The sequence below is a fragment of the Pholis gunnellus genome, assembly GCF_910591455.1.
Source record: "Pholis gunnellus genome assembly, chromosome: 19".
NCBI lineage: Eukaryota > Metazoa > Chordata > Actinopteri > Perciformes > Pholidae > Pholis > Pholis gunnellus.
Genome location: NC_136546.1, coordinates 12,666,239 through 12,688,326, shown reverse-complemented (window position 1 = coordinate 12,688,326; position 22,088 = coordinate 12,666,239). Strand labels below are relative to the sequence as shown.

The window sequence follows — 22,088 nt, the reverse complement described above, 5'->3', positions numbered from 1 at the left end:
TTATCATAGAATTCCACTTTTCTTCCTGTACTAGCTTCAAAACTGAAGACACAAGAAATACACTTTTGGTTTATTGTATAGAAACAAAGCATTAGCTTTAATATTGTGTGCTCGACTGCATCGGGTAGACACAATACATAAATCATTTCAAGTGTTGTAGCTCATTGTGCAATCATTACCTGTGATGAGTCATATTACAAAAAAAGGAAAACACCCTGAACCTTATCAAACCAGATTTATATGTTGACATCACATTTCGGTAATTATTGTCACACCTCTACCAAACCTTATTGCCAAAACAAGCACAAAAGCGACCTTGTTCCATGGCTCGTATGTTTTTATTCTTTCTATGTCCTCATTCCCAGCTAATTGCAACTAATTTAGCTGGACAATGTGAATGAAACATAACACTGACGTGTAAATGTGCTGCTGAACACAGTGTTCCCATGAAGGGTTATGATCAGTTTTTTGTAAGTCACACCGTCTCTGAAGAAGATAGATGACAGTGTTCTTGGCAGGACTTTAAGGAAGAAGTAAGGATGGATGAAGGGAAAAACCCAACTATAACAAACACGCCTACAAATGTTCCCTTTTATTGTTTGTTCAGTTCGGTGGAAGGTTATTGTTATTGTCAACGTACTGAAACCCTGGCACCATTTATCATAGAATTCCACTTTTCTTCATGTACTAGCTTCAAAACTGAAGACACAAGAAATACACTTTTGGTTTATTGTATAGAAACAAAGCATTAGCTTTAATATTGTGTGCTCGACTGCATCGGGTAGACACAATACATCGGTTTTAAATCATTTCAAGTGTTGTAGCTCATTGTGCAATCATTACCTGTGATGAGTCATATTACAAAAAAAGGAAAACACCCTGAACCTTATCAAACCAGATTTATATGTTGACATCACATTTCGGTAATTATTGTCACACCTCTACCAAACCTTATTGCCAAAACAAGCACAAAAGCGACCTTGTTCCATGGCTCGTATGTTTTTATTCTTTCTATGTCCTCATTCCCAGCTAATTGCAACTAATTTAGCTGGACGATGTGAATGAAACATAACACTGACGTGTAAATGTGCTGCTGAACACAGTGTTCCCATGAAGGGTTATGATCAGTTTTTTGTAAGTCACACCATCTCTGAAGAAGATAGATGACACACACACTTCTTTGGGTGAAATGCACCTTTATTGTGACTCTGCAGACACATTTTAACATTTGGTTTGCAGTTATTATAACATCTGTAACATCTAATACAGCTTTGTTCTGTTCTCAATCAAAACCAAACTAAATGAAAAATGAGAAGCTGCCAGGGTACAAAGATAAACTGCCAAAGACACACCAGAAAAATGAGAGTTAAATATTTATCCTGAACATGAGAATGCTGGATTCACCCCACGTCAACAGTCTGCTGGCAGACAGAACACCTCCTTGGAACATAAACAGGGCCGTTGGTGTACCGGTGAGGTGCATGCTGGGGGTGAGTTGGATATGGTGTTTGGGGCTGGCTGTGGCTGCTATGATACTGCTGTTGTGAAATATGGGCCTGGGGGTCCCTAACTGGCCTTCTAGCTAAAGGTGGGGCATAGGGTTGTGACTGGAACATAGGCTGCTGCAATGTCTCTTTAATCTGAGCTATTTCTGCACTGAGGCCTTTAAGAGAAGCAACACCTGTCTTAAGTTCTGCTAACTCTGTTAACCACTCAGGGGGAACTTTTGCTTTAGCTTCCTTCACATGACATTTTGCAGATGGCGGGTCTTCTGACTGGACTACGCTTACACTTGTAGCTGGCTGTGGGGAGCTGAACCTCTTCTTGTTTTTTCTTTCAGTCTCATTGGCACAGGCAATGTTTAACCTCTCTAGCAAAAGCTCATCTGAGGTGTTAGTATCTAACAAGAGGGGTTGCATGTCTATCCTGATACTGTCATTCTGGAGACCAGTAAGTACTGTGTGTAAGCACATGCGCTGAACTAGAGCTGGGTCATACTTAAGCCCTGATTCTGACTCTTGGGAAGCAAATAGTACTTTCTGCCTTAGACCGAAGACTCGCATCAGGAAACTTTGAGGGGTCTCTTTGCTATGCTGTGCTTCTGAAGCTAGCTGCTTGTAAAGCTCTGTGGCGCTTTTTTCTTGGAAGTGCGAGCATAGGATGCACCTAAGAGTGGAAAGGGTAAGGTGGAATTTTCCCTCCAAGTAGCTGCGTAGCTGTGCGCCTGGAGAAATAGCCCTGATTACCACATCTACTATTTCTATCTCAGGATAACCTCTGCTTAGTCCATTCTCAATCTGGTGAACAAGACTGGAAAATGTCAGCTTTTCTCTCTGGCCTGGTTCACCGATTTGACCAGAAATTTTTAAGTCTTTGCGCCAGCATAGGCTTGGCTGCGACTGAGCACTGGCTATGGGCTGCATGCTCACTTGTGGGCCGACAGGGATTTGAGGTTGGTGCAGAGAACCATTAGCAATGGCATTGACATTAGTAGTCTGGTTGAATTCCAATCCTTGGTGTTGGTTTAAAGCTCTTAGCTCCTCCATTTTTTTCTGTGTTCCTGACATCTCATCATGCTTGTTTTGTACCACTTCAACAATGTAGTCTTTCAGTATCAATAATTCGGACATGCCGTCATCTTCTAGCTCTGCCACCTCCTCTCTTTCAAGGTGGTTCAACATATGAGTCAACAATGATATGCGGGATTTTCCTTTAACATTTGCTCTTTGTTGGTCTGACATGTTGAGAAAATCACATATTTCCAGTAAATTATCTTTGGACAGGGTGTGTAATGCACCTACTACCTCTTCTTGTAGCTCTTCCAGGGCTGCCATAATGTTGACAGGGCAGGATGGGTTTCAACTGTAAAGGAGTCAACTCTGAACTAAAAGGTCTTCTCTGTCCCTGATGATCTCTAACTGGCCTCAGGTGACGTGTACTCAACCTCCAGCTTGCAGCTCTCCTTGTACAGCAACACGTTCTTCACTGCCGCCTGCCTGGGTTGTAATGGGGGGATTTAGCTAGCTCGGAATTCAGCGAACAGGTCGTGGACATCTGAACAGCAATCCCAGCGGTGCCTCCAAAATGTTACACCCCCAGAAAAGGGGTGGATGAAAAATCACGAGAGTGATATGTAGTTTGCTTCTCAGCAGAAAAGTTTAATGTTCATCGACAACAAAAAACACAGGGCAAAAAAAAGATTGCGGGTATTTTCAACGCCACTCAGCGGAGACCAACACAATCGATTCCAGACTTGAGATCAAGACCACACTGTAGATCACAGTTTAACACTTCGTATCTCAGCCCCTACAATTCAGAACAAAGCAACCGATGCAAGAAAACACAATCTTATTTCAACCACGTATTCATGTGTGATGAGTCCTATCAATCACATTCAATACAATACACCATGAAATTACTATTTCCCTTAATTTATAAAAGTGCATGTTTTCCAACTTGTCACACCTGCAGCTTGAAATACCCTACATATACCTGTACCCTACTGAGATCGAGAACAGTATTACTATTTAGTACAGCCTGATAAGCCTATTTTATCTCTGCATTAGGCATTAACAATATCAATACCTTTTGAACACCTGTCTTGCATGCTGGGTTGTGGGTTAAACTGTGGAAGACTGTACTCTAGGCCAGGCATGGGCAAACTACTACCCGTGGGCCATATACGGCCCGTTGGGCTTTTTAATCCGGCCCGTCAAATATTGGTACAAAATTGTCCAAATTATAGTAAAGACTGCATTCATTTTGCCTTTTTCCTGCAGTAGCCGGCGTTTCAGTTGATCCCACTAGATGGCGCATTCCAGACACAATTGACCTTTGCCGGGGTCTGGTCTATAGATGATGGACACAAAACGGAGGACTTTCCTGTGAATAGCGGAATCTATTTGAGGACGCTGATTGGCTAAATTGCATGACACACATTTATACCTGGCAATTGGCTAAACTGCTTCATAGACCCGTCTCCTGTGGACCATTTCTCCAGCGTCCCATCGCAGCTGAGACATGCAGACAGGCGGAGAGGACGTGCAGGAAAAGCATATATTTTGCACAGATATATTTTATTATATACACATACATATACACAATACTGGGTGCATTCCATATTTCAAAAACACAAATATTGACAATTTGTATAATTTATTATTATTTTTATTGTTATTTATTTTCTGTGGCTCAAGGGGGGGCGGCGCCCTAGCGCCCTCTATTGACCAGAGAAAAATCATTAGCGTCAGTCTGCCCTCAATTCAGGACTTCTACGGAAACCCTTCACACCACCTGTTTGAATCTCTCCCTTCTGGGTTCAGTGAACATCAGTCATACACCACCAATAATCCTGTAACACCAAATTATACACTGCTGCTTTAATAGATTATAATTTGACAGTTTTTAAAGCACCATTTGCTTTTGAAAATATAAATATCATCTGTCTGCGCAAGTAGTAGAATTTCAGAGTAGGACCATACAGTGGGTACGGAAAGTATTCAGACCCCTTTAAATTGTTCACTCTGTTTCATTGCAGCCATTTGCTAAAATCAAAAAAGTTCATTTTATTTCTCATTAATGTACACTTAGCACCCCATCTTGACAGAAAAAAACTGAAATGTAGAAATTTTTGCAAATTTATTCAAAAAGAAAAACTGAAATATCACATGGTCATAAGTATTCAGACCTTTTGCTCAATATTGAGTAGAAGCACCCTTTTGAGTTAGTACAGCCATGAGTCTTCTTGGGAATGATGAAACACGTTTTTCACACCTGGATTTGGGGATCCTCTGCCATTCTTCCTTGCAGATCCTCTCCAGTTCCGTCAGGTTGGATGGTGAACGTTGGTGGACAGCCATTTTCAGGACTCTCCAGAGATGCTCAATTGGGTTTAGGTCAGGGCTCTGGCTGGGCCAGTCAAGAATGGTCACAGAGTTGTTCCGAAGCCACTCCTTTGTTATTTTAGCTGTGTGCTTAGGGTCATTGTCTTGTTGGAAGGTGAACCTTCGGCCCAGTCTGAGGTCCAGAGCACTGTGGAAGAGGTTTTCTTCCAGGATATCTCTGTACTTGGCCGCATTCATCTTTCCTTCAATTGCAACCAGTCGTCCTGTCCCTGCAGCTGAAAAACACCCCCATAGCATGATGCTGCCACCACCATGTTTCACTGTTGGGATTGTATTGGGCAGGTGATTAGCAGTGCCTGGTTTTCGCCACACATACCGCTTAGAATTAACGCCAAAAAGTTCAATCTTGGTCTCATCAGACCAGAGAATCTTATTTCTCATAGTCTGGGAGTCCTTCATGTGTTTTTTGGCAAACTCTGTGCGGGCTTTCATATGTCTTGCACTGAGGAGAGAGCTTCCGTCGGGCCACTCTGCCATAAAGCCCCAACTGGCGGAGGGCTGCAGTGATAGTTGACTTTGTGGAACTTTCTCCCATCTTCCTACTGCATCTCTGGAGCTCAGCCACAGTGATCTTTGGGTTCTTCTTTACCTCTCTCACCAAGGCTCTTCTCCCACGATTGCTCAGTTTGGCTGGACGGCCAGGTATAGGAAGAGTTCTGGTCATCCCAAACTTCTTCCATTTAAGGATTATGGAGGCCACTGTGCTCTTAGGAACCTTGAGTGGTGCAGAAATTCTTTTTTGACCTTGGCCAGATCTGTGCCTTGCCACAATTCTGTCTCTGAGCTCCTTGGGCAGTTCCTTCGACCTCATGATACTCATTTGCTCTGACGTGCACTGTGAGCTGTAAGGTCTTATATAGACAGGTGTGTACCTTTCCTAATCAAGTCCAATCAGTTTAATTAAACACAGCTGGACTCCAATGAAGGAGTAGAACCATCTCAAGGAGGATCAGAAGAACTGGACAGCATGTGAGTTAAATATGAGTGTCACATCAAAGGGTCTGAATACTTATGACCATGTGATATTTCAGTTTTTCTTTTTTAATAAATTTGCAAAAATGTCTACATTTCAGTTTTTTTTCTGTCAAGATGGGGTGCTTAGTGTACATTAATGAGAAATAAAATGAACTTTTTTGATTTTAGCAAATGGCTGCAATGAAACAAAGAGTGAAAAATTTAAAGGGGTCTGAATACTTTCCGTACCCACTGTAACGCATGGTTTAGTTCAGCTGCTCATGACCCTCTACAGCTACATGTATATCAGCTGAAAACAAGACACAACATTTTTAATTGACAGTTACATCACCTCTTATGTCTATACACAGTGAGGGAGGTAATTAAAAAAAGGTTGAAGTCAGGGTGGAGGAGCTTACAAGAGCCAACAAGCAGGAACACAGTTCACAGAACAGCTTCAATCTGAAGGTACGGGTAAGAACTTTCCTCATCTTTCCTCATGGTATAAAGGTCGATTATCAAAATACTACACTTGTAGTAATGTAAACAGGATAATCCTAGACAAAGTTGTTAAAAAGGTTTTTTGATTCCTGTTGACAAAAAATATTGAGTTGAGAAAAACTATCAAACGCTTTTGGTAAATAAATTATTTACAAATTTAAAAAGTTTTGTGAAAACAGTATCAAAAAATACATATACAGTGTCATTATTGTATTTTTGCAGAGAATTGGAGCATTCACTCTGCAAATAAGAGATCTAAATGTGTTTCTTTTTTTAGACAGTTTCCAGACTGACCATGACTGAGTACAAGCTAGAGGTCACAACAGGTGACAAGGAATGTGCAGGAACATGGGACCACATATTCGTCACCTTAATTGGAACTGAAGGGCAGAGTGAGCGAACTGAGTTGGACAACTTTGGCATCGACTTTACAACTGGGACAGTAAGTTGAATCCTGTTGAACATCCTCATTAGGTCTGTGACAAAGTAATGATTTTTGTTCGTGCATACATATATTCTGCGGTAGTATTTGTCTTCATGACTAATCAATGAAACGTTTACCTTTATGTAATTAATACACTTTAAGTTACAGTGAGGAACATTTTACCGGTTATGACACTTATACATTTGATCCATACTTTTCTAAATGTAATATATAAAATGTACAGACGAGTTCAGGTTTACGTTTGTTATTTCTTAAGATAAGCCACACTAATTTATGAGTTATGATTTATGAGTCTTCCTCAAGGTGTGGCTTATCTGACTTTAACCGCCATAACCGCTGCACAGACTGTGTTACTTCAAGTAAACAGGAAATGTGTGGCAGGAGCGCTTTTAGGGTTTGAGGACATTCAGGGCTTAGCCTGGAGCTCTGCAGGGGGTCCAAGGGATCCTTCCCCGGGAATTGTGTTGCGTTAAACAAATTCTTATTTGATGCTTATTTATATATTCTAACACCTACATTCAAAGTACATATATAATCTTTTTTTTTTTAAATCAAGTGTGTAACACAAAAACTGGTTAACTTTACAGATTAATTATGAATTGACCCTTCACTAAACCCCACCCCCCTTAGTTACTGTTGCTAGGCCTGTCAAGATTTCGCACACTCGGCATGTCAAAGTGGCGTTTTTCAACACTATGAAATAATTGTTCAGAAATATCAGAGAGAAGTACACAGAAAGGACGACACTGTGCATTTGAGAGCTAACGTTACATTCACAATATAATTTGTTGGCTGAGTGTTGTGAATGAAGAGGAAATTATAATTATTACAATGCAAACGTCTACTTCCCAAGTACAAACATAGACAGAAACAACACTGTTCATGCACAGCAGGGTAAGTCAATACATTGTTTCTCTTAGCTAAGTCAAAGACAAAAACGGGGTTGGGGGGAGGGATGTGAAAACAGAGTCGAAGAGGAAGTGAACAGGTTTGTTGTGCTTAAATACTTTGTGCTCATGAGCTGTGTTCTGGGCGTGGTCCCTGTTCCTGAACTGCGTTTATAAAACTCAATTTATGACTACCGATAGCTTACTTTTTTCAATTTAAAACTAAATTATCTCGCTTTTACATTTGTTTAATAAGGCGCGCTACGAAATTGCTCACACATCATAGGCTTGATACATACATCGGATGTCATAAGTTAATGATAATTAAAATTCAACTGTCTTTGTTTGCATACATGAGATAGCTAAAGGTATTTGCATTTTACTTTGGAACAAACAAAGTAGTTTGTGTTGATCTTCGATGGATTCAGCTGTGAGTGAGGTCTTCCACACTGTTTAATCCATATATGAACGTCGCTCGTCTTGAGTTTTTGGCTTCAGGAAGGCGAAATATACAACAATCTCCCCTAAACTTTAAGGATATCTGCTGTCAGACATGCAGGTTCCATACACACCACTGTAAGCTTGACAGGCCTCCTGCAACTTAAAATCACACACTAAAAAAACAATCTAATGGCATTTCATCTTTGTGGTGCTACAGTCACATAATACATTTAAATTCAGTTGTCAGAGTCTAACTCATTGCCTTTTAAAAGCTGGAATTTAAAATATAACCAGACAGGATTTGTTCTATAAACGGCTTTTAACCAGTTGGCATGGTTGTCTATCACCATGTACTTAGATGATGATCAAGGTTTCTAAATGTTTTTATATCAAAATAACTATTTAAGAAGACTGTCCGGTCTGTGTGGACGTTTGTACTCCTTACACACTTATGTATATCATGTTATATTAAATATTATCAGTTAAATGTGTATTGACAACACTCTAACATACATGCTAAACTGTATTATAATGTATTTGTTTGTTTAAATTCATATTAATCCTTATTTCCAGACAGGGAATTACACCATCAGCACCAATTTGTCTCTGGGGAAGCTTCTGCTGGTCAAGGTGGAGAAAGATCCTTTTTTGTTCCTCCCAGAAGATGAGTGGTACTTCTCCAAAGTAGTGGTGACGACTCCTGAAGGAGAAGCCATTCTTTTCCCCTGTTACAGATGGATCTCCAGAGGAGAACTGGTGGAGCTCAGAGGAGGGAGAGGTCGGCTTCAAGTTCTCAAAATCTTTGATTAAAGATACTTTATTGAGATTTATAGATATCACTACTTTTCACACATTTGTTTTGTTGAGTTTGTCAATTTTGTCTTTTAAAATTGTACTGATGTTATGTTCTTTTCATGCCTCAGCCTTGAAGGTTTTTGAGGAGGACCATCCCATGTTGATTGACCACCGCAAGAAGGAGCTGATACTTAAAAAGAGCTCTTACCAGTACGTTTGTATGTGTGCAGTACAGTATGTACCAGGAGCTGCTGTTATGGTCTCAGAAGTTCATCTGGAGAAAATGTATACGTGCCTTTTGCTAACTTTGTGTTTTTCTGTGGGGTTTTATTCAGGTGGAAAATGTTGGCTGAAGGACTACCCAACATCAACCACTTCAATAAAACGTCTGAGCTCCCAGCTGAAATCCGCGTCTCTAAATCCAAAACAACCGAAATGGATTCTGTGCGAAAGACAGCGTAGGTCTACATAGATAATGTATACAATGGACACAACCGGGCTCAATTATAGTCACATTTTCTATGTTTTGAGACAAAAAGTAAATTTTAAACATTAATATCAGTATAATGTTCAAACATGTATTCTGTGTACCTTTTTTTTTTACCCTGTCTTACTTCAGTGGTATTGAACTCAGGATCAAGGGGCTGCTTGGATCTACTGAACAATGGGAAAGCATTGATGACATGAAAAAAATCTTCTGGTGGAAAAAGACAACTATGTCAGGTAGATTGTTTTTCCCCATTATCCACATCTGCAGCGCAACTTACAACACTAATGTCATTGTCATCATTTCATAACAAGTGAATATGAGCATTTGGCCAAACACACCGTCTCACTAGGCTGTGTAATCACTAGCAGCCCTTCCTGGGTACTACAGTTAAGAGAAGTAAGTGAGGAGTCAGCAAGCAGTCAATGGTAATATAAAAAAGAGGTGTTTTAAGAAAGTATGAGCCACAACTGGGCATCCAAAACATTATGCTGTTTCCAGCAGCAGAATGAGAGATTAGGTTACACACGCGCACACACACACACGCAGAGATAGTACTATAATACTTTCCTAAAATATGTATTTTGTATAAAATATATTGTATAGTGATGATTATGAATTTACTTTGAAATATGGTCTGTTTAAAAATGTTCAATAATTGAAAGAAACAGAAGCCCTGTGTGATAGCACCATTCCAACATCTATTGTCAGTTTTGAATGAAATTCTACTGTATCTTAAATATCAATTACATAATGTTCTCCATTAAAATGAGTTAACAATGTCGAATTACATTAGATTGGATGTTGTTCCTGTTGGGTAAAACAATTCATTTTCTACAAAGTAGAATTCTCTCAGGAACAAACCAGCAATGACTATGATCAACATGGACTTCAAAAAAGTTAGATATTATATAGATATATAGATAATATATGAAATATCATATTTGCAATTCTTCCAGAGTATGCTACAGAGCACTGGACGGAAGATGACTTTTATGGATCCCAGTTTCTGAACGCAGTCAATCCCAACGTGATCAAGCGCTGCTCAGAGCTTCCTCCAAACTTTCCAGTCACCGAGGAGATGGTGAAGCCGTTCCTGGAAGAAGGAAGCTCTCTGCAGGAGGAGCTGAAGGTATGAAAGCAGAGTGGCTTTAGTTTGGAGATAATCTTTGCTTTTGTAGACAATTTCTGTGTTTATCATCCCAATATCATACTATCTGTGAAACCTATTGATGTCTTGAAGACGTCTTTCCTCTGTCTTTCTTTCCCATACAGAAAGGCAATATATTCCTCTATGACCAGAAGAAGATGGATGGAATACGCCCTAGAGACTATAATGGTGAACCTCTGCACGTGACTGCTGGTCTCTGTTTGCTCTACGTGAACCCAGAAAACAAACTGATGCCCATTGCAATACAGGTCTAGTCACATGATCATATTACATCCCATAGTACATTACTATGTTTTGAAAAGTCCAGTTGCAGTATTTTAACAAACAAAAACTAAATATGTTTTTTTCAAATCAAATTCCAGTTGCATCAACAACCTTCTGAGCAGAACCCCATCTTTCTGCCCAGTGACCCGGAGACTGACTGGCTGCTTGCCAAGATGTTTATTAGAAATGCTGACTCCATGGATCATCAAGTAGTCGAACACCTCATGAAAACTCACTTCCTGGCAGAGGTCTATGCTGTCGCCGCTCTCCGCAGCTTCTCTGTGATTCATCCCATCTATAAGGTATGATTACACAGCAGAGGTCAGAGTGCTGTGGAACTTCTTTTATCTATTCCCTTAATCTGAAATTATGGTCTGACTTTTTAGTGATAAGTCTTTTAAGATATGATCAATGACAAATCTGCAAATTTCTTGCCAGAATTTATTGGTGTGAAAAGAAAAATGCCAAAATATGTATATCTGAATATTCATCACAGAAAGAGCAGTCTGTGTTTGTGTCTTTTTAGAATACCTGCATGTAGTGGTTGGTAGGGTAATAATCATGAATAATTATGAAAGACACTTCCTTAAACGTATAAACTGAGTAAGCACCCTACCCTTCCAATATATTACATTAACCAAACCATTCCAATATGCTGTGACATATGAAAGTATAGCCACATTGGAAAGTAGTTTCACATATTGCTCAATATCCTTCAGAAAAACAACAAAATATGTTTTGTGATACATCTGATTTCATTTCATTTTCTCCTTTTTCTTTTATTTTTAGGGATTTATTCAGGTTTATACATAGAATGATTTAATATATGCTGTATTAGAGATACCTTTTCTAACTACATGACACTTTTGCAAATCTGGTGAAGAAACACCATAAAACAGCAACGTTCCTTTGAGTTACAGCCAGGAACCTTTGTTGCTTGTCAATTCCCTCTCTCTCTCTAAACCTTGACCCTCCACCATTTGAGTATGTTTTATAGACTTGTATAGAAAAGACAGCACATTGAAAGTCAAACAGAGACGCTTTTCTCGAGTAAACCAATTGTGTATGTGTTCGTTCTAAGCAACGGTCTTAATAGTGCAGACCAAGATATATTTGGAATTCTAGCCCCACCATTCTATTGAGATAACTGTAATGTTCTATCCAAAATACGATTTTTAACGAGAATGTTAGCTTAGAGGTTTCTTTGGTGCACCAACACAAACAAGATGTGCTTCCTGTTGTTTACTCAAATAAGCATTGTAACATGACTTTTAAATATTTCCCTTTGTCTGCACAGCTGCTGTTTCCACACTTCCGGTACACTCTGCACATAAACACGAAAGGCCGCACAACTCTTTTTGCACCTGAAGGCTTTACAAGTAAAGTATGGCTCTATAAAATACATATTTCTGAAAATTCAAACTACTCCAATTAGATTGCACCATTGCAAGACACATTTTCAGCCTTTGACTTTTTAACAATGCATAATTCTTTTAGTTCAAGAAATGTGTCTAATGGTAACTATTTGTGCATTATTGATTTATTAGAGTTCACTTGGATATGAAGGAGTGATGGAGCTCATGAGAAGGGCTCTCTCTGAAACGACCTACGGCTCTCTCTGTCTGCCAGAGAACATCACTGCACGAGGACTGGAATCCATCCCCAACTTCTACTACAGAGATGATGGCCTGAAGCTGTGGAACATCATCAACAGGTTGTCTTTCAATAAATATCACATCTGTCCACACCGATTTATTCTACAAGCAACAGCTGAGAGTCTTTCAGTCTTGTTCACACACAAACATTTCAAATGTAATTATTTTGTGTTCACTAGCTTTGTGAAGGCAGTAGTGGAGTACTACTATCCCTCAGACAGTGAAGTACGTAAAGACACTGAGCTGCAGGAATGGATCAGTGAGATATTCACACATGGCTTCTTAGGAAACAAAGCCTCAGGTATTTAATCATGTTGGGAAGTCATTTGTAAACAAAAGATATATAAAAACTTAACAGCAGCCTTTAATATTTCACGAAGATAGGGATTGCCAATAATTAACTCACAGTAATTGTGCTACCAACAGGGTTTCCAGCAAGCTTTCAAACTGTCGAGGAGGTGATCAAATTCATCACCATGCTGATCTTCACAGTGACGGTTCAACATGCTGCTGTAAACAATGGACAGGTAATTAGTTGGGACAATGGAATATGTATTGATGTTTGATCAAGTTTAAGTTTGTTTTAACAATTCAAATTTATGAACATTTGGCAGGTCTGCAATCTCATTTTTATGCATTCCATTGTTTTCTTTCACTGAGCATTACAATGGTACAAAGGTTGAATTCCCAATGTAGATTTACATCATTATTTTTGTAATGTTTGACAATCAAATAAGTTTATTGAATTAGTTTTGTATCAAAGTTGTTACATATTGAAATTTCTTTCATAACTTAGTTTGACTACTACTCCTGGGTGCCAAATGACTCACTCCTGCTGCGCAAACCTCCTCCAACCACTAAGGGGCAGTCAAGCATGAAGACTATTTTGGAGACCCTCCCAGATCTTGGCGAGACAGTCAGCTTTGCAACATTGAGCTGGGTACTTTCAGAGAAGTACACTGACGCGGTAGGTTTGGTGATGATAAACGCTCATTATAACTCGTCCATATTTGAAGTGTTTAAAATAAATCGTACCAAGCACAATACTATCTCAATCTGATTTACTGTTTCGTTTTGTCCTTTTGGCAGGTTCTCATTGGTACATACCCCGAAGAACGATTCCATGAGCCTGCTCCAAAGCAGATGATCAAAGAATTTCAAGCACAGTTGTCCGACCTCAGTGAAGCAATTTCAACAAGAAACCTGCAGCTTGAAGTACCCTACATATACCTGAACCCTAATCAGATTGAGAACAGTATTACTATTTAGCTCAGCCCGATAAGCCTTTTTTTATCTGCCTAATGCAAGGCAAACATATCAATACCTTTTGAACACCTGTCTTGCATGCTGGGTTGTGAGCTAAACTCTGGAAGACTACTACGCTGTATCATGTTAAGTCAGCCTATGATAGGGTATCTGTATCTGTGTGTGAATTATATTCTACATAGACATATGTTGAGGAATAACTTAGATGAGCAGTTTAGGTAGCAAATGCTGATGTTCTCTCCAAAAATGGTCACAGCAAATTTCCAAACACTTGTTATTAGGATAAGTTGACCACATATTGGGAATCTAAAGGGTTATTTCTAGCATGTACACTCAATCGCAATGTACTCTGGGGCACTTCATTATTACCTCTTTATTATCAAACTATTACCCCACTATTGATATAAGATGCTATATTATATATATGGTATTACAGAGCTGTAATGTAAAGTGCTACATGTTTTCGTTTTCGTTTTGTTTGTTACTGCTCTTGCTTTTCTAGTTTCACCTTTTGCATATAACTGACTTGTGGAGGCCGTTACTTCTAAACAATATCTTACAGGTGAATGAGGGGTGCTGGGAAGGGAGGGATGCATGGCGCATTTGTGATTTCTATTCATTATGTTTATATATGCTATAACACTGCCCTGTGTAATTAGTATTGTCATCATTCAGTGAAAGACAATAAAGAAAACAAAAAAACAATAAGATGCAAAAGTCAACATAATTTGAGGAAGAGTAAAAATGTATGTAACTTGAAAAGTGAACTCATTAGAATGTGTATGTCAAGTCAGACATGTTTTTATACCTGCACGTCTCACGTACTCTCATTTTAATCCATCCAACAACTACTCCACTGATGTGTACAGTCCCTGTAAACAATCTGTGACATTAATTGAAATCCTCTATCTATCCATCTATTTATCGAGATCTGTGAATCTATTGAGATCTAAAGAGTTCACTCTCATATGGGTGATGTATGGCGCGCGGTAATTCTGACAGAGTGGGACTTCATTGTATCTCCCTCTTCTTTGCTGCAAACTACACTATCCGATTTATTTTTAGATTACACCTTACAGTCAATGGGCCACGCAGACTGAAAACAAGAGCTACATCATAGGCTATAATAACCCAAGCCCGCCATACTAAACGATTGAGGGCACATCGTTTGGTTAAGGCTGCAGCAATGTTATTCAGGTTCGGTGTCATTCTCACTCCGGAGTCTTCGGATGTAACGGTTTATATTTTGGGCTCGCGTGAGGAAATGGGCAAGTGGGACCCGCGCGGAGCGGTTCAGATGAGAGCCTCACAGAAGCGCCTGCTGTCCACACATGAACCGTGTCTGTGGATCGGCGAGGTGCAGCTGGCAGAGCCGTTCAAAGACACACTGTGGTTCAAGTTCGTCAAAAGAGTCCGCGGCACTAGTATCTGGGAAGGTATATGCATACATCAACACTGTGATGCTGCGCAACAGATTCAGCCGCGTGCAAAAGGAAATAGTGTTTGAGACGTCACATAGATTTAATGTAAATCCCATCTAAAGTAACGTTCCAGGCAAAAAGGCGAAAATAACTCCGCCATGTTTGGTTCATATTGTGTAATCCATCCTTACTGCCACATGGTGGCGGTGAAGTGACACTTGTTATTTATCAAAAGCTCAGTGGCTCGTGGATTTCAGTGCCTACAATAACAGTGGTTATGTACCAAGACGTTTCGGTTAGCAGCATTCCCCAGTGTTAAAATACAATCTTATATTTAATGTTGCTGCATTCAAAATGATACCGAAGTGTAATTTATGTAACTTAACTGTACAAAGGTATTATCCGCAACAGTAAATGGACTCAGAATCCCAAAAGGCCCCATTCAGTGTTAATCATATTATATTACTGTTACAATGTTGTAGCTGGCTGAGCTGGAGCTTATTATATGTAATATACTGATATATATCATATTTTATAAACTGATTGTGTGATTTCTATTTAATTAAAATATATCAGATTCATGTACTGTAGTGGAGTAAAATTTCCCTCTGAACCTTCGTGGAGTGAAAGTCTTCAGTAGCAGAAAGAGATACGACTCAATACAATTACAAGTACCTCAAAAGTAAAAGTACTTTGTTACTCTCCACCACTGGTTGTAATTATTAGACCGATTTTCTCCTTTTGTTTAGGATGCTTAATCAGTTGTTTACCTGGTTAATGCTACATAGTATATGTTCTGCCTGTGTTTGTTTCAGAAATAAATCTTTAAATCATCTTCATGATCACTAAATGTCCCCAAACATCCTAGAATAGATATACGGTCACTAACCTGCTGAAAGGCTGTCCCCTCTTTGTCACCAGGTAGTGGTCCGAGCCAGGACAGATGTTGTTCATATGATGAGAGGAACATGGTGGATGGAGTGTACTGCCATCCGATTGGTCACTGGATAGAGGAAGCAGGACACACAGATGAGATGAAACACACCACCAACTTCTACTTCAGTGTGGCCGGTCAGAAGGCCATTCACTTCTCCAGGTAATAAAGTACAACAGCCCAAAAAAAAAAAGCCAAAGCATTCAGTTTGATGTTGTATGGGAATGCCGTGAGTATCTAGATTTCATTCAACAAGTATGGCATGCCACAGTCTCTGTGTCTCTATGACTTTAGACTGTTAGAGGTGGGCAGCATGGGCGTCATACAGAGAGTCAGTCCTGTAACCTGAATACAAACTGGTGAGGTGTACTTTAGCAAGATGCCCGCCAGCATCAGAGCCTCGGGGTGTTTTTATTGTTGTTGTTGTTGCTGAGCTTTAACTTTGACCTCCCAATTAAATAGAGGATTGGGTCCGTGTGGGTAAACTAAGTATTAAAACATTACAAAAGCACTCAGATATATGTTTTATATTAACATGTTTTCCAGAATTATTGGACATTTACACTTTCCAGTGACAAAAGAAAGCCCTAAACCTGCAAACTGTCAAAGTACTCTCCTTGTAGCCTGTAGCAAGTACAAATTGAGATCCATCTAATGTGTACTACATTTCATAATACTGAAAAATAATGAGATCCTCAGGGGCCAATGAATTTCCATGCTGAAGTGTGATTGTTTCTTGAACCACACAGAGGGCTGATCAGCTCCTCCTCCCTTATCTTCCTTACCAAGTTCTCAGTCCAAGCTTGAATTCTGCTTTGTTGTGATACTAGATCAGTTAGAGCAACTTCTTCTGCTGCTGACATGACTGACGTGCTAAGAGGACAGGACAGTCATGTCACACTGCCCTCTCTTGATGAAAAGTTCTCACTCTCTCACAGGGCAGACAAAGCCGCGATCACCCTCTTAGGCCGGCTCACTCCTTTGTTTTTTGACCTTGCTCTCTCCTATTCAGTTATAAATGCTGCCTGTCCCTTGAAAATCATTGTCATGTTATCATGTTATCACCACAGAATTTAAAAAGGAACCCTCAAAACATAATCTGTTGTTCAAACACTTTTTTTGCTATCTGTCTGGCTGTGATTCTACACGTTTTTGTAGGTTTTGAGAATCCAGATTTATTTTCAGCACCCTATTAGAGCACCCAGAATGTGTTTTCCCTTTTTTTTTTTAAAGTTTCCAGAAATGTACTATTGGGAAAGCAAACACTAGGGAGGGCAATGTCTGTTGAGTCAGTCAGTCAGTCCATCCATACTGCAATATCTCCACAACTGTTACATGGATTGTGAAATTTGGAACAGATATCTATGGTGCCCAGAGGATGAATGTCTGTCTTTGGTCCTTCATCCACTGAGTAAAAAACCAACAACAGTCTACCACCATGCCTGACTGTTTTATGCACCGTTACACCACCCTCTGATGTGCCTGCCTCACAGACTATAAACACACATCTGTGACACAACCTTTAGGAATGTTGAAGCATGAGCAGTAGTGATGTAATTTACTCAATATCTGGGGGATATCTGCAATCCCCTTAACTCACCGTCTAGCAGGCGCCTGGTCTCTCATGCTGGTATTTAGAAATGAGGCTTGAAGGTTATTTCACCATTTTTGTAATAATGAGCTTTACTTTTGAACTGAACAAGAGTCAATTTATAAAATAAACGTATACAACTGAACACCGGAGACAAAACAGACATCCTTTCCAAAAAGTATATTCCTACATTGTTGGGTTAACAATGAACCATCTACTAGAATCTTCCAAGAATTCTCATATTTTCATTTTACTGTAACAGATTGAAATAGTCTGTCAAACTGATAGTCATACAGGAAAGATAATAAGATAATTTGCAACTTGTACAGTTCACCTTTTCAGTTTTTGCATATTCCAAGTGAGGTACTGTATAGTGATACTGTCTGTGAGAGTATAAGAACAAACAGGAGTATAATTCTTAAGTAGCAAAAAAGAGCAGTTGTTTCACTTCGGTAAATTGGTAACAGCAAGTTGAGACCAGACACTTCCACTGCAGTGTCACTCTGGGACATCACAGATCAGCAGCATCCTTCCTTCCTTTTATGTTTCCCCCTCCTCTGGTTCTTGACTTGATGCATACTAATGGGGCACTAAATGGAGTCAATAAAACATCACTCTACACCACTCTTGAAAAGCATATCCATTCTGATCTTGTGTTATCTGATAATATCCACCTGTACATTATCTTGCCTTTCTTTTATTGTGTCGTCAGTCATTTCACAAAACCCACCGCTTCAGCATGTGTAACAACATAGTAATGACATAGACAGAAATGATGAATGCATCTCTGTTTACTGCCCCCAGGGTGCTGCCACATATTTGGCTGGGCAGCTGCCCTCGACAGGTGGAACACGTGACTATAAAGATGAAGCATGAATTGGGGATTACTGCAGTGATGAACTTCCAGACAGAGTGTGATGTGGTGAACAACTCCGATGGCTGCAGGCGCAACCTTGGAGAAGCCATGACCCCCGAGACCATGATGCATTTGTACAAAGACTGTGGCCTGGTGTACGTGTGGATACCCACACCTGACATGAGCACTGAGGGTGAGGAGAATTCTGGGGACATACAAGAATAAATACATAATAATAACAGTATTTAGTCAAGTCCAAGTTGAAAGAATCTGTGATAATTGATGGTATTATAGCCTACTATGGCCACTGAGCACTTTCCAAGGTTTCCTTTAACCAGAATGTTACACTGTAGTATCTCATGTGTTGTGTAAGTCATAAAAAAAGTGCCACATTTACTTCCACAGTGAATTTAAGTAAAGAAAATTGGTAAACCAAAGTGTAAACAAAATTACCCGAGATAGAGATCCTACTACATGTGTAGCTGTCGATACTTGTCGTTTATTCCTGAAAGTGTGATATTTTACTGGAGATCCAGCAACCTGCACAAGGATTGTGATAAATGTACATTTTAAGTATGCATGGGGTGGCTTAAAGCAAACAACTGCCGACAGTCTTTTATGGTATATTTAAGTGTCTTCTCCAAAAGGTGATGCAAAGTAGTAAACATTCTAGTTAATCCATACAGGTCACGGTATGTTTAAGAACATGTCTGACAATATTCTATATTTTTCTTATCAATACCATTTAGACAATACCAAAACCAACAATGAATTGATCCTACTAAGTATTATCTGTGTATCTAAAGCCTAATGTTTGTTAATAAAAAACTACGCTGCCCAGGAAAAAAACTAAAAACATACACATGCACACTTCAGTAGGAATGAATGGGCTTGGGGCTGAATGCCACAAACAAGAGTGAGGAAATGTCAAAGTATGGTTTTGTTCTTTTATTTATTGAGATGAGAAAGACATAAAATGTCACGAGCCTTTCCCTCTAAAAGTATTGTGTTATTTTCTTCTTCTGCAGGTCGGATCCGGATGCTTCCCCAGGCTGTATTTTTGCTTCACGGCCTCTTGGAGAATGGTCACACGGTCTATGTTCACTGTAACGCTGGAGTAGGCAGGTCGACGGCAGCTGTGTGTGGCCTGCTCATGTACGTCGTTGGCTGGAGCCTGAGGAAGGTGCAGTACTTTGTCGCAGCCAAGAGGCCGGCAGTGTACATAGATGAGGAGGCTTTAGTCCAGGCTCAGGCAGATTTCATTCAGAAGTTTGGACAACTACGATCATCCATCTCCTACCCAGATACATGACAGTTGAGTTTCCTTATACTGAAGTCTTCAACATTGAAGCATTGAATTTACAGTTATGGAAAGCTCCACTGGACTGGACTAGCGGAAACTAGAATGAGTTCTAAAAAAAAAAAACATACTGTATAGTCAGCACCAAAAGGTGAAATAACCTATCCAGCAAGAGAATTAACTTTAAAAATGAGCCACTTCAGCTGAGTGGCTTTTAAAATCTGGTAGATCCCAAAGTATCTGAAGAGAGTTCTGCTGGCTGACAGCATGTTCCAAACTATTAATCCTGCTGTGATGAATTACCTTCTACCATGTAACATATACAGTTGCATATTGTGCACTTGGAGTCAGCTTCAGGACACTCTAGTAGTACTGAGCAAAGGTCTGCAGGGGTGTTTTTTTCTACTGATCAATTCAAAGAAGGCAATTTTAGTTTACGTGTTGAACAGCAATGAATGAGAATTAAAACAGCGGTTTGATCTCATCCAACAGGCTGTGCTCCTCGGTAAAGGATTTTTTTTCCCACAGTTGCTAATGCATGATTATGCATCAATTATTTTTTTTGGGAAAGAGTTCTTACTGCCGCATGAACATGGCACTCCTTGCCAAAGCAACAAATCAATTCCTAAAGCCAAAATAACGATAATGCCTATCCCTCTCTGTGAGAGAGGTTTTCAGCTCCGCCCCATCTCTCCCAGAGAGCTTGATAGCATTTCATCTTTATTTATTAATCCGACAGATGCTATTCCGACCCATCTCCTAAATAACGAAAACAACATCACTGCCAGACCATCTTAATGCATACACAATTAGACTTTATTGGAATACTGTTTGTCAATTTTGAACGTCTGCCTACACTCCTGACGATATATTGCTTTTTTTTTTAAGTTTGTGTTTTTGTTACCCGTCCCTGATTTAAGAAAGTCAGTAGATTTGAAAGGATGAAAGACTTCTCCTCAAGCACAAGTCTTACTCCTATTACATTTCAGTGAGTCCCTACAGACACCTTCTGAAGGTGTCAGTGGGGATGGGTGGGTGGATTGAACCATGCATGTGTACTAGCGGAAGCAAACCATTGTGGATTTTTAATATGTTCAAAGACTATTCACTAAAATATGATTCCTAAGTGAGTAACATGCTTTTCTCTTTTTCTTTTGAAGCAGCAGTGTGTACTGGTTTGAGGGAAAGTATGTCTGTGTATACAATGGATGCATAAAGAGAACTGGATACAGTGTTGGACGCGGCAATCCGTTTATTTCCCATGAACGTTGCTGTGGTTTGTCACTTAATGGATGCCCATGTAATTGGTAAACATGTTGCATTTATTCCACTGGGTTGTTGTCAGTGATTGATGTTGGAAAGTATTTGTAGTCCACATGATTTCCCGGGATCTGCCATTCAACTATACCGGTTCCCCCGGATCCTTGCTTTCACATTAGAGTAAGCATTAGAGAGAATTTGCAACCATCAAAGAGATGGCTTTTTACGGTGCGGATGAAGCCACAAATATTTAGAATGTACCATTTATTCCAGAATGTGCCAGGAGGATACACTGTGTACTTGTTTTGAGCCTATTGTTTTGGCATGCAATGTCCCTGCAAGCCATCAGCTTGTATTTATTCCTATTGCTTCTTCTATTACAGACATTCATTCTGCTGATTTAAAGCGTCACAGGCCCATTTTTTAAATTTGCTTGTGCGGTAAACCTTCTCTTTTTTTTCCCATTTAATGGATCCATCAACAATGCCATTTCCTCTACTGTAAAGTGAAAAAAAACTATAATGAAATAATCATTTAGGAGGAACAACCTTTTCAGTGAAAGGTTCAATCCCACTATCTAAGCAGAGCGACTTGGTCATGATAAAGCATTTGTATGAAATGTGGACAACAGAAATTGCAGTACATACAGTGTCCTGTCATTTATGCCCAAAGGTAAAGATTATACTTAAACAAAGACATTTTTACTATATTCCTCTCAGTATCCATATCCTGTATATATAAAATACTATATAATAACTTAATGATTTCAGCCATTTCAACTGCATCAGTTACGTTGAGCATATTAATCAAGAGAATGGGTCAGATCCACTGCAGCCAGAGCAAAGCAAGCAGCTGGGCTAGAGGGGTTTGTATTAAAACTCCTTGGACACACATTATGATATTTTGTGTATTTTAGTATAATTGCTCCCGTAGCTGTGCCTACGGTATGATAGCAT

At 39.6% G+C, this 22,088-nt stretch overlaps 2 protein-coding genes across 3 annotated transcripts; both read left to right on the top strand.

The window, feature by feature from the left end:
- The first annotated feature begins 6,119 nt into the window (after nt 1-6,119).
- Nucleotides 6,120-14,595, top strand: LOC306711052 (hydroperoxide isomerase ALOXE3-like). 2 transcript variants are annotated; one of them, XM_079179826.1, is made up of 15 exons: nt 6,120-6,332; nt 6,637-6,801; nt 8,706-8,910; nt 9,056-9,137; nt 9,263-9,385; nt 9,547-9,650; nt 10,374-10,546; nt 10,690-10,833; nt 10,948-11,151; nt 12,147-12,233; nt 12,397-12,563; nt 12,684-12,805; nt 12,931-13,031; nt 13,301-13,471; nt 13,594-14,595. In XM_079179826.1, exons 2-15 carry the CDS (start codon nt 6,655-6,657, stop codon nt 13,771-13,773), a joined length of 2,010 nt encoding a protein of 669 aa, XP_079035952.1. In that variant the 5' UTR covers nt 6,120-6,332; nt 6,637-6,654; the 3' UTR covers nt 13,774-14,595. The 2 variants fall into 2 exon arrangements, with proteins under 2 accessions (XP_079035952.1, XP_079035953.1); XM_079179827.1 differs by having other exon boundaries at nt 6,239-6,326.
- Nucleotides 14,596-14,904: 309 nt separating this feature from the next.
- On the top strand, nt 14,905-20,923 carry epm2a (EPM2A glucan phosphatase, laforin). The gene is made up of 4 exons (XM_079180407.1): nt 14,905-15,206; nt 16,113-16,287; nt 18,521-18,765; nt 19,601-20,923. The coding sequence occupies exons 1-4, from the start codon at nt 14,957-14,959 to the stop codon at nt 19,882-19,884; spliced, it is 954 nt and encodes a 317-aa protein (XP_079036533.1). The 5' UTR covers nt 14,905-14,956; the 3' UTR covers nt 19,885-20,923.
- The last annotated feature ends 1,165 nt before the right edge of the window (nt 20,924-22,088 follow it).

Coding starts and splice junctions, on each gene's coding strand:
- epm2a (XM_079180407.1), top strand. CDS start 14,957: ATGTTATTCAGGTTCGGTGTCATTCTCACTCCGGAGTCTTCGGATGTA. Junction 16,288..18,520: donor AAGGCCATTCACTTCTCCAG/GTAATAAAGTAC, acceptor TACTGCCCCCAG/GGTGCTGCCACATATTTGGC. Junction 18,766..19,600: donor ACCTGACATGAGCACTGAGG/GTGAGGAGAATT, acceptor CTTCTTCTGCAG/GTCGGATCCGGATGCTTCCC.
- LOC306711052 (XM_079179826.1), top strand. CDS start 6,655: ATGACTGAGTACAAGCTAGAGGTCACAACAGGTGACAAGGAATGTGCA. Junction 9,386..9,546: donor GATTCTGTGCGAAAGACAGC/GTAGGTCTACAT, acceptor GTCTTACTTCAG/TGGTATTGAACTCAGGATCA. Junction 12,234..12,396: donor CTGAAGGCTTTACAAGTAAA/GTATGGCTCTAT, acceptor TTGATTTATTAG/AGTTCACTTGGATATGAAGG.